General features: G+C 28.2%; 1 protein-coding gene across 1 annotated transcript in view; it reads left to right on the top strand.

Annotated features, from left to right (window-relative positions):
• Positions 1-9068, top strand: part of LOC111031206 — a 33788-nt gene extending 24720 nt beyond the window's left edge. Inside the window, exons 3-9 of the mRNA XM_022311057.1 lie at positions 3621-3725; positions 3835-3940; positions 4055-4188; positions 5715-5873; positions 6004-6135; positions 6194-6345; positions 8036-9068. Coding sequence (XP_022166749.1) covers positions 3621-3725; positions 3835-3940; positions 4055-4188; positions 5715-5873; positions 6004-6135; positions 6194-6345; positions 8036-8161 — 914 coding nt within the window. The 3' untranslated portion in view covers positions 8162-9068. The remainder of the gene's footprint in view (positions 1-3620; positions 3726-3834; positions 3941-4054; positions 4189-5714; positions 5874-6003; positions 6136-6193; positions 6346-8035) is intronic.
• Positions 9069-13499: the final 4431 nt, after the last annotated feature.

The following is a 13499-nucleotide window of genomic DNA, read 5'->3' as shown; positions in this document are numbered from 1 at the left end:
TTGGTTATTTAATATGTAGGTAATAAAGTCCACATTTGAACATAAAAACTAAAAAAAAAAAATTGTGCTTATATATTTTTAGATTTTTTGGTAACAAAATAACCTACGTGAATGGAACGTAGCTTTAAATTTTCAACCCTTAGCTATAAAAGTTGAATATTTTAAAAATATATACCTATAAAATTATTTGTGAATTTTGAATGATATGGATGAAACTTTAAATCCTAATAAAAAAAATAAACTTAGGTATGTATTTTTAATACTTTTCAATTCATATTGATATTAAATCAGGAAATTTGTATTAAATTGTCAAGCTTTTTGACGCAACAAATAAAATTGTATTGACAATTATAGAAAAAAAGACTAAAAAAATTGAAAATTGAAAATGTCCGTAAACAGCTCAAAACGAGTCAATATATTTTGGAAATGATATCAACTATCAAGTATATGAATTTATGAAATAAACATATGGCGTAAATTTCAAGTGTCTACACTAATTTGTTTTTGAATTACAGCAAATTATGAAAATCGCTTCAAGAGAAATCGAGTTAATATCCAATGTTGTAAAAATTTCAACTTCAAACGCTCATAAAAATCAAATTTGTCTTTCCGTTCGAATTTTTTTTTTATATTGGTAGACAAACTTATAAGCTATCGTATTAAATTTTAAAATCTAAGGTATAAAAAAATGTAATTAATATTATATATCCATAGATATAAAAAAAGTGAATAAGTTATATTGCTATTTTAAAACCTGCCTACCTAATTTATTTTACTATATTTCTATATACTTGTATTTATAATCAATAGTAGGTCGCCGGTGTTATACAAGTACGGTATAAATAGGCCAACTAAAATTAGTCTAAATATTATTTAAATGTTAATGTCGTATAGAAAAAAATAATAATGTATTAGACAATTTGAAGTCCCCGTAAATATTGTTTAATTACTTCAAAATAACTAAAACTGTTACCTTTTCTTTGTTAAATATTCAATTTTGTCAAAATTTTAAGTACAAACTCTGATAATAAAAAACCATACCCACCTATGTGTTTATAATATTATTAAATTTGTGAAAGAACGACTTGTATAGGATCTTATACTACATTTTCAAGCTATTCGACCAATCAAAAATATTTATATAAATCTTAAAAAGAAATTTCAAATGACTTTGAACTTTGACACATGATGTTTTTAATTTCTCTTGGGTTCAACACATCGGAGAAAATTGTGGAATTGTCTAGACTCTAGAGTAAACTTGTTTTGAATAACATAAGCTTTTAATAATCGTGTAATAATTAAGAACACATAATAAATTAATAATATGAATAATAATGATTGATAAATAACTCTAAACACAAAACATCGAACCATAAAATAAGGTTTATTTTAAATTATTATCCTTTTTGTTGTATTATCTACTCTAAAAACGGCGATAAGAAAATTGCTTGTAAAGAAACATTTCCAGTTACAAAAATAATCCATATACACAGTTTTTCATCATTTTCTGTATTCCCTATTCAACTTCAAAACGTGTTCATTGATCTGATGGTAAGTGGAAGAAAGTTTTCCGAAACAACTTGTATATACATAAGAAAACGTTAGAGTACTAAGAATCTCTGTTCGAACAGATAATTTGATAAAACCGTGCTCACCAACCCAAAGGCACTATAGCATTTGTTTTTAGAATTATATATATTCTTGGAATAGAAATTGACTATACCAACAATCATCAAAAGTTCTCGTTTTTCATTATTCAATAGTATAAACGATTTTAATTAAAACGTTAATGATTTTAGAAAGTATTGATTTTGAAAACACATCATATAAATGAATAATGGTACTATCTATACTTAAAATATGTTACACAATAATTAAATAAATTAAATTCTTAACTTAGGACACGAGTGGTCAAATAAAGTTCTATACTAACACAATTCATAATAAATTGGTCGTTTATCTTAAAATATAAAAAATGCATAAAAATATGTAATCAGAGTATCAAAGTATACCTTTAAAACTATCAAATGTATTACAAAAAAATGTGTTAAAAAATTAATCTATTCATAAGGCACTTAAGAAGACACTACACCCTCGAGTGTTGTCTCCGTATTACAACTAATGTAAAACATGGCAAAAACTTTTCTGCGCGGGGAAAAACCGAAAAGGCTACAGTAGTCATAACGAAGAAACGAAATGTTCACACCATCAAAAAAAGAATTTTGGCTGTGAAATATCATTTTTATTTTTTCGATGACTACAAAAAAAATTATTTGAATTTGAAAAAAACATAAAAAATAATGGATTTTGAAACAGTAAGAACTTATTTCGTATACGCGATGTCTAAAAAATAAAAACGTTATTTGACAGATAATGTTCTCAACCATATTGTATATCAATTTGGTCTATCGCTGCAGAGTGGTTCTATCCCGCGCAAAACAGTTTTTGCTGTTGTACATGTGTAAGATGAAAACAACACATGCTGGTGTAGCGTTCTCTTAATAGAAAACGTATCATATTCTCGAATTCGTGAACACTATCTAACAAATAACAATGATGCCTAGTATACTTAATACTAATGGGTACTGCTCATAATATGTAAAAGTATGAGTGTAAGAGAATGAAATGCTTGAGTGAGCACTTATACTCAGTAAATCTAATAATAAAAATAATGTATTTTTATAAATGTTCTTTGAAAGCTAAAATTAAACTAATATATTGTATGAAAACACTATCCATAATTTATTATTAACCTTAAATAAAAACCGAGTAGAAGTTGGTACAATCGCTCTCCTAGGTGTCGAGCACCTCATTATATTGAGTAAAGTCACTGTAATCTACACATCGACATTTATAGAAAAAAAAATGTAAGACAGTCTAAGCAAACCCTTTTTGGTATTCGATGCAACCAAACAACTTTTTTAATAATAATATCAACATTTTAATAAATTTTCGTATTTTTTTTATTCGTTTCCTGATTGTTTTAAAAAGTGCTGAGACTTTTAAATGTTGACCTCCCAAAAATACAAACTAGATCCAATTTGCTGACATAAGACTTCATTTAATTTGATGATTTGACCTTTTTTGTTACTAGAAAAAATATATAAAACATAACTACATCATTGTTAAACCGATTCATTTATCTCTCCGCTCAGAATCAAAGTCTATCAGTAAAACTTATAAAATAAAAATATATTAGAGTAGGTAGGCACTTGTTTTAAAATTTAAATTTCAAACAAAAATCAAGATACAATTTTATAAATGTTTTAATGTGTTAACAATTTTAATTAATTACAATATTATTCACAAATTCATATAGTACGGGAATTTATATTAGGTATTAAAATTAAATTTTATTCAACAATATTTTATTCTTCTATTCCGAAAATAAAGAATGCCTTAAGTAATATAGTAATCCACGTTTTACAAAATGTGTCTTTTTTGTTTGTTTTACATCTATTTACTCTCTAATAGATTATTATTAATTGTTATTGATAACATATCGGAATGTCTTGAACTTCCTCTTCAGAATCTTTCAATCAAACATAATTCTAATATATTTTTTAATCTATGTTCTTATATTATGTCAACATTATATTATTAATTATTATGTTTTATAGATGTTAAGTCTTATTGGGAAGACCCTCTGCCTACGTATGAAATGGCTAATATACACTATGCACAACCAGGAGAATTGGTCAGACTATACTGTGAGGGTTTCGTAGGTAAATATTATATCAACGATTGTTTACTTATTATGCAACATACTAGTTTATTCTCTTCTGTGTGTTAGACAAATATAATTAAATAAACTATGAAATGCGATTAATGCAGGTAAAGTTGGTCTTCCGGATGCCGTCAACACTATAACGTGGAAGAAAATCAGTGAAAAACAAGCGATTGTTTCAAACGAAAAATACAAAATAGAAGAAGTGATTAGGTATCATATTATAATATAAGACATCATACTTACTTAAAAACAAAATCAGCAAACTTAATATTCGCAGAAATTATGCGTGGTTTTAATGTTTGTAAATATTTTTTTTTTCTATAGAGAAAATGACCAAGTATTGGGAGCATTCCTATTCATAAACAAAATTGAAGAGACTGACTATGGACAGTATATGTGCTCCATCAGCAATACTGATGACCAAATTGTGCAACAGTTTACTAACATCACAAAACCCGGTGAGTTGTATTATTGTTTGTCCTTAATGCCTGAGGGTAATACTACTGACATAGGTAATAATTTATACCAGTGTTTCCCAGCCTTGAAAACTTGAATTTTTAATTTTGACAAATTAAATTATGTAAAAAAAAAGTGTTCATGTGTCGCGTCTTATAAAAACTAATCAAAACATGCCGCAATGAAAAAAAAGTTTGGGAGCCACTGGTTTATACTAACAAGTTTAATGTACCTAATCCAAATCATACATGACTACACTACATGAGAGCATATTCATAATTTGACATAGGTAGTACCTATAATCTTTACCACACATCTCAAACGGCCAGTGAACCGTTCCTTAGTTTTTTAATAAATATTTTTTAGATCTTGAACGGAAGCTGATAAATGTGTAGATTTACCATGGTATATTATGTATGTGTAGTTTTTTGCTCGTGTTTGTACACTTACACGAAAAGTAATAGAAAACAGGTTTTTAACGAAATCCAGTAAAAATTTAATATTTATAATATAACATAATGTTTTGTATTCAGCTATTTTGATACCCATATAAAATTCCATATTCGTTTGAAACTAAAAAATTAGCCAGTTAAAAATAATGAATAAATAGGTACTCTTCTATAAATCGTATCATCAAATATCAACATAACAAACTGTGAGATAATATTTCATAATATTTAATAAGTTAATTTTCACAGAAAATGATTTTCATATTTGGAACAATGATGACTATCAGTCGTCAGACTGTATAAAAACTATGCGCTCAGACGGTACTGCACTTTCGTTCTTATTTCCATACTTACGACTTATTAGCTATGATTTTTTAAATCTTTTATTTATACCTATATATTTGTACATTATAATACTTGAATTATGATACTTGATAATATTTACTAATATATGCCAACTAAGTTTAACGTTTAATAGTAGGTACCTACTGATTTGGACAGGTTAGAATGGCTAAAGTATGTTGTATTTTGTGTACGTATATAGTGTACGGATATCACTTCACTGTGGTTTATATATTGATATTTGACATTGTATAATGTATATAATTTTGTTTGTATAGCGAACTTCATATGGGTTAAAATTGTTTTAGACAACTTTGCATTACCCATAACTGGTTATATATTAATGTTACTAATTACTTTATGCTGTTACCGTTCTAATAATTAATATTGTTAAGTGTTAACTATATTTCTCTCTCTTGAATTTTATATTTGAATTCTTAAATAAGATAATATTAATAATAATAAGATAAATTATAGTGTTTAGGGATAGAATGTAAAAAAATATTTTATATTGTGACTATTACATAACGTATGGGAAAATGTTAACATATTATATATTTATATGTATTTATAATATATGTGACATAAGCAATATAGTAATATTTTTTCCCAATCACAATACGTCAATCTGATGATGGTTAATTTTAAGTTTTAAATACTTGAACATTACATCATTTTGTATATTATAGTTGAATCGATTGTCAATAATAATATATGTTTTGTTGTTTATTTTTCAGTGTTTAACTACGAACAATCGGATAAAAAAGTGCAAAGAGACCTTAAATTGATAATTTTTGTCATGATTGCGTTAATTTTGATCGTTTGGAAACGCCGGTGGTTCTACTTGACATATCAAAAGCTGAAGAAAAAATTAGAAAGTGATAAATATGCGCTATGTAAGGTTTTTTTAAATTATATTTATAAGAACAATAAAATACGACAATATAATATGTTTCATTCTTCTTTTTATTTCTATAATTATTTACATGTGGCTTACGTATGTGTTTTTATTTACGATGTTTACAGCGGAGAAAACTATATATAATGTAATAGTATTTTACGACGAAGCGAACAAAGAAAATGCCCAATACTTGGTGGAAAATATGGAACATCGTGATAATTATATAACTAAGAAATATCACATCGATTTCGTCGAAGGTTCGTTTATTTTCATACATAATATAATGTTTTATTTTAATTTACTTCGTTCTTTCAGACTTAATCAAAACACAAACAGATTTGGTTAAAGGTTTTGACTTTGCTATATATTTATTATCTTCAGACGATAAAATTACATCGTTATTGATGAAAAAATCAACGCCAACATCTTTCGTTCAAGACAACGTCATTCCTAAGAAATACATAATCGTAAGTAAATCATATAACAGTTATTAATCAATAAACTTATAAACGTCAAAACGGTTTTTTGTTGTTGTACTGATGTTTGCACTCTCTAGTTTAGTTAGGTTAGGTTAGGTTAGATAAGTTAGAGTAACATTACGTTGTATGATTAAACTAATAACTATTGGCTTTCGGTGTACATCTTTTTGAAATTTTGATATATCGTTATAGGATTTAATCTGCCCAACGTACTATATTAATTGTATTATAATAAAACCAGCATTGGTCAAGACCAGTCAATATAACAAATAATTTTACTGCTTCTGTAACAGGATTTAATAATTTTATCGTAGTACAGTTAGAAAATAAGTAAGTATACATAACAATTCCAAAAATCAGAATTTGGATAAATTAATTATTAAAGGAAAAACGGTAGTTAACATGCTTGTGGGGGGGGGGGAAGTTATAGATATATTTGATGCAATTTACATTCATCTTTTACCTTACCTACAAAATAAAATTTATGAACCTTTGACTTTTGATAATGGTGCTGTCATACGACTAGACACAATGTTTTAGTGTCATATTAACCTAACCTAACCCTAGACACAATGTTTTAGTGTCATATTAAAGCATATAAAATGTCCTACAAATTCTGTTATTCTGATAACTTAATGTTATAGAATACACTGTACAATACCTTATAGAAGAAAAAAAGCAAAATTATTACTTCTAAAAATAATTGGGATTTGGATTTTGGGAACGACAATAACACAACTTGGGGAAAACTGGAATTTCTACCCAAATTTTGTTTTAACAAAATCGATTTTTTTTTAACTCAATAATGAGCATCAAACTGCAGAGACTCGAAATTTTCATTGATTATTCATACATCCAATTACTAGATATGAAATAATTTTCAAAATATTTTAGCACTATTTGTGTTATTTGTGGGTAGGTATTTAAATCTTTGACTTATTTTAGTCTTTTTCGATAAGTGTTCTGTTGGGTGATTAATAATTATTGATTTTACTATACAATGACTCATTCAAGTGAAAACATTTTTTAAACATTATTTTACAATATATTATATAATGACTCATTGTAAAGTAAGGAATTATTAATCACCCAATTTCCAATCACTCACCCGCCTACCATATTATACTATGTGTGTTGATAAGGCAACGCTAAACGGGTTTGTTGTGCCCGCACGACCCATACACTTGATACATTTTAGCAGTGAGGTAGTTAGACCAGTCCGGTCCAAAAAATTTTATTCCAGACCACTAAAGTCAGGTACTACGGACCAATAAGTTCGGTGACAGGCTTGATTGCTTGAAACTGTCTATACCACACACCTCATTTTTGGATCATAGTCTGGCTCGGTGGTCTAAACCCATACGAGTAATGCACTTTACAATCGTGTCTTATGTAATCAATACACTCATTTGAGATTTGTCCCAATACTGTGCCCAATACCTATTACATATATATAACTACCCCAGATGAAATGCATACTTTTAAAAATTGATAGGTATATAATATAATTACTACTCGACGTTTTTTAAGATTAACTATTATAGCATATACAGCGTATATTACCATTCAATGTAATTTACCAATCCTTGCAATATTGTCAACTTAGTCTACTATTCAGAGTAGCCATTAAGTAATCCACACATAATGATACCTAATATTTTCATATCGCACGTTCCAGGACTGTAGCAATATGCCCGTGACGCCAACGAAATCGTGGTGTGACAGGGTCCTGGCGGATCTGAGCAGCGACGACCACGCGAAGCGAAACAAAAATACCTCGAACAAGTTGATGAGAATCGTCTAAATGCAATTGTAACAACGTTCGGTAGCCGTCAATGTCATAATATAATAATTATATTATTTTGTCGAAACATAGTATTCCTATACACACCAAACCTTATATAACCACGGGATGAGATTCCATATAAACAAAACAAATATCTTTATTTATTATTGTTATATAATCTAATATAAAATATTATATAGGTACCTCTAATATTATTATTGATTTCGTTAGGATAATAAATAATAATTTATGTTATTATTACTATTTACAACCGACATGTCCCATTATATAATATAATATGCTGTATGCGATTTGCGTGTATTAATGCATACCTTTATATTTTGTAGTGTATACCTACGCGCGTGTATTAATTTTTGATATCCTATATGGGGGCGCGACTTATTATTGTAATGAATAACATCGTAGTTTTTGTGCGTGTTTTTTATCCGTGTTCTACCAGGGAAATTGAACGGACAAATTTAACGTAGGGTCAATTGTTGTTATTATTATTACGATGTGGCTTACAGCGGTACGATTTTAGTAATTTATTTAGTATTGGTTTAAGTCGACCGGTCTGTGTGTATAATTATTATTTATGTAAACAGTATTAATTTGTGCCGCGGGGAAGTGATCAATCAGCAATTCTTCCTCGCACAACCCTAACTTTGCTGATCATGTTATAATATAATGTTATATGTTTGTTTCCTTCGATTGTCGCCATATTTCTCTCTCTCTCTTTCTATCTCTGTCTCTCTCCTCTCTCTCTATCTATATAATATATTACGTCCCTTACACCCTCGATCTTAGAGAGCGAATCGAGGTTTTGATTAACTTTGTTTAATCACCTAGGTTCAGTATTGGAGATAACATGTAATTTTAATATTATAAAATGCCTATTATTAAATTTTTTAATTTTTATTTTTTATTTCATAATAATCCTATATTTGTATATTGTTAACCTTAACATATTTTCTTTTGCTTCCTTTTACACAATCTTGTACCGTTGTTCTGTACATTTCTAAATTTTTATCCAGTCTCAATACAACTACTGGTATTTTAAAATGAAAATATCATAGTATCTTTATAAAACCTGTGGGTCAATAAGTGACATTTAATGTGGTGGCAAGAAATATGAGACGTTTTAGCGGCATTGCTCGTAATTGTTTCTGCGAAATAACGAAATATGATAATATTCATCAAGTATACCTGCTTATGACCTACGTAGTCATAATATATTTAATTGATCTGCCGTTGGTCTGTGTTAAATGATAATCATATAATTTGTGTTGAACATGATCCGGATGACTGTGTATACTAATCAGCCAGCATTAGCAGTGCGTAAAAACGGAACGGCAGTGGATTACGGTCTGTCAGCGATGCGCGCGCACCAAAGTCAGATTCCTCTAGATCCACTTGATGTTATACGGCCAGTGATTTCAGGCGGAGCATCGTTCCGGAACGAAGACGACGATCGATTTAGTTCGGCGTTTGCGATCAGATCGAAACTTTAAATGAGCTTCATGAAGTTGAGAAATCCACAAATTGAAGTACCTCAATTTTCTAGTCGATGAGTAAAATAGGCTAATATCTTGAAGTCTGAATGATTATCCCGTAAACATATAATATATCTATATATATATGTATACGTATTATTTTACATCATTACATACCACACGCGTCCGTATATAATTATTTTAGTATAACTACAAAATATGTTTGTATTTTATTTATCACATAATACTATCTTTACATGATGGATGGATTTATAATTTATAATTTATAGCAACTTCATGAATAAACAAATAACAGTAATGATCAAAATTAAACATTTACGTATGTTTATATACATATATATTATATATCATATTGAAGTATATTATACTGTTTAGTGTAGTATACTAGTACTACTATAAAGTATATTACTACCGTGCATATTATAGTATTACATACCTACACCTAGTTCATATACCTATATTTACAGGAAATACCATAGTATGTGGATAATATAATGCAGAAATAAGAAGACGTCTACATAATATCTTAATACCTACCTACATAAAGCTTCAATGACAAACGTTTCAAAGAAAGTATTCTTTTTTCCAACTATACCTATACCTATTTCTTGGGTAAGACATTTGATTTCATATCCAATTAAAATAACCAGTATAAATAATGATGGCAAATCAAATCCATAAGTCTTGCATACGGAAAATAACCTTACCTATATCCGTACAAAAATGAAAAAGAGCGTTTTAATGAATTTATAGTGCATAAAAAAAGGTCATTAGTAGGGATTGGGCTTAAATGACCTAAAACCATGCCTTTTGACCTTATGCAAATACCCTTAAAAATGTTTTTATTTTTATTTTATTATATCGATTTAAAAAATATTTAAGAAAGTTAATAATTCTAAGATTGAACAATTATTTTTTACATATTATACTATTATTGTTTAAATACTTAATGTTGCAATACAACTAAAAAAGTAAATTACCTATACCTACAACAAAACCTGATGGCATAGATCTGAATTAAATCTATATGGCAGATCAATTAAAATAATAATACTCAGGTTACATGCACTCCTCTAAACAGTTTTCAATTTCCTTAATAACGACAGAGTGTCTATGTTCTTGTCTTAATTATTCTGTATATTTTGTTTCCAACGTGGTTTTCAAAATAACTGGATAATTCATCAGCAATTTATTTCATCAGATTACAGTATTAGGTATTTCAACTTATACATTATTTAATTTGTATTGAATGATACATAAATCATTCAATTACAATTTAATTATATTTTTTATGTTTTTATTTTTTTAACTTGATGATTTAATATACAATGAGTTGATCGCATATTATTATATTAAATTAACTAAAGCTAGCTATTAGTTAATAGTTAATTAATATATAATATCAATAAATAATTATCCTTTTAAATACAAATTAATAAATTATACAATCGATGTTCAACTTTGACATTCTCGGTAATCCACAGGAATTAGGAGTCGCTAAAATACTTAAGTAATACCAAATTCTACCTACCTATTTCTTTTTTGTTGAGTTATTTTCATTAAAATATATGTAGTCCCATAGTAATAACACACAACTTAATGTGTTGTTATTTGGGAAAATAACTAATAAGTTATAGGTGGTCGGTGGTATCGAGCTATTGTAATTACGTTGATCGTTACTACATCGTCATCATTTGGTTACTCAGCGGATGACTCGCACAGGCTATTGTCGTATGTCAACGTGTTATAATAGTGTATTAGTGTATCGATACGAAATGTTGAGTAATTGTAGATATTAGTAGAAGTTGTTTATCCAATATTAGACTTTTCTTTGAAAAATGTCAAGTAATCTTCAATAGCCACTATTGTCATTGGTCTATGATGGTTACTGTCGTTATCGGTAACTGATGAATGATGATAGTGTAGCAAAGCTAAAAATTGAAAACTTCATCGTGTTTTCAAATCAATCAAGAATTATTACCCTCCGAATACCAAAACAAACAATATGAAAATTATATAATTTAACTAATTTAAGACACAGTTGTCTTCAGTTACGAAAATACGCCTCAATCACTTCGATCGACGATTAATCTCTCAGGTTATCAAAGTTTAAAAAATGAATAAAAAAAAAATCAACTTGAGTAAAATTAATAGGGAAGGGGAACACGAGCGCCGTCAGGCAAATGCATTTTTACACTGAAAACTGCAGTCTATAACTCTCGATTCTTAAACCCATTACATTATTTACAATAAATAGTTTATTAACGAATGATTAATAATAGGTGTTCCATCAAAATGTTGTCAATGTTTAATAAAAGGCAAACAAAAAAATCAACTGGAGTGACATCAAACATAGTTTGATTTCGGTTTTGGTTTAGTAAATACGTGAATAAGATTCAGTGCAATGTGGAAAGAAGTGGGGACATTTTATAAAATTTAAACTACAAAATAGTTTGTAAATTTTCAATTTAATAAATGTTGTCAAAACTTGAACTTTAAATGCTTTTAAAACAAAAATGTGCCCATGTATTTTGAATAATATATTTCAACTGCTTTTAGTAGGTACAATATTGACAGGCAAACGGCCGTGTCGGCCAAAACACAATTTTTCAGGATAGTGAAAAAACAAATTTTTTTTTCTGAATATTATTTTCAATAATAAATCTTAAGCTACGCAGATTAAATTTAAGTGGACAGTAATGCAAAGTTATTGTGATACATTGATGAACTTAAATTTAAAAATAACCAATCGGTTCAATAATTATTAATAAAATGGCGGATAATAAGTCTAATTATAATATTACCTGAATTGGCTGAATTGTGGTGGATACTTTAACTTGACAAAAATAATAACGCTGGTCGTCGATCGATAATCATTTTTTACTAGACACGTCGTAATAATCTATTATTGTGATAACTATTAATTTTTTACGATATAACAATTGTATTTTATCCGCGCACTTATAAATAAACCATTTTTTTGTCCTCAAGAAAATATGAATACGGCTAAAAGAAATATTAAATAACTTAGGGATTGTTGTAGCTAGAACCACTAGAGTGAGATCATTATCGGTGTATTTTTTTGCGCCTTATTAATATATTGCTATGGCGGATACGTTCAAAGTGACGGATACGGACGTTTGACTGTTAGCCATCAATATATCAGGAGCCTTGTATTGAATTTTAAAGTTCTTTGACGCAACATCAATGATCCTTTTACTTAAACTTGTGGATATGTTGGCCAATCAGAATAAACTTTTAATCCGTGTCGAACTTCTTCGTCAGACAAAATGTCAAATGTTTCATAATCAATGTTATTGTAAATAATTTTATATTAATAGTAAGTAATGACCAAATACTATTTTAACAAAATTATACCTTTTTTTCCAATTTGAACCGTCGGCGCCGCGGGCACCTTTTGTTGGAACAAAATTATACCTATTATACTAATTATAAATAACACTATATTTTAATACTTACCAACCCTGTTTGATTTAATATTTGGATCAACTGATTGCTAAATCCACAGCGAGCAACATGTCTGTTGCCTTTAATATAAATGCCATAACATCAGCTTTATGTGTAAGTAATTTAAGCCTGAAACAAAATAAAAATTTAACCCAAACTTTAAAAATATTAATTGAAAATTTAGGTAAAATCCATTATAGTTAATAATCGTACCATACAATATAATGGCCTGGGAGGTAATTGAAGTAAGTTAACAAGACTGTTTAAACTGTTCAAATAAGTGTAAAGAAATTTACAGCAAAAAAAAGTAATCCGTCGTGAGACGCCTGGCAGATGTGAAACAACAAAACTGATGGTTATTAAAAGAATTTATG

Source organism: Myzus persicae, unplaced genomic scaffold, assembly GCF_001856785.1.
Source record: "Myzus persicae strain clone G006 unplaced genomic scaffold, MPER_G0061.0, whole genome shotgun sequence".
Lineage (NCBI taxonomy): Eukaryota > Metazoa > Arthropoda > Insecta > Hemiptera > Aphididae > Myzus > Myzus persicae.
Note: the sequence above shows the minus strand (reverse complement) of the source record. Positions and strands in the feature narration are given on the sequence as shown.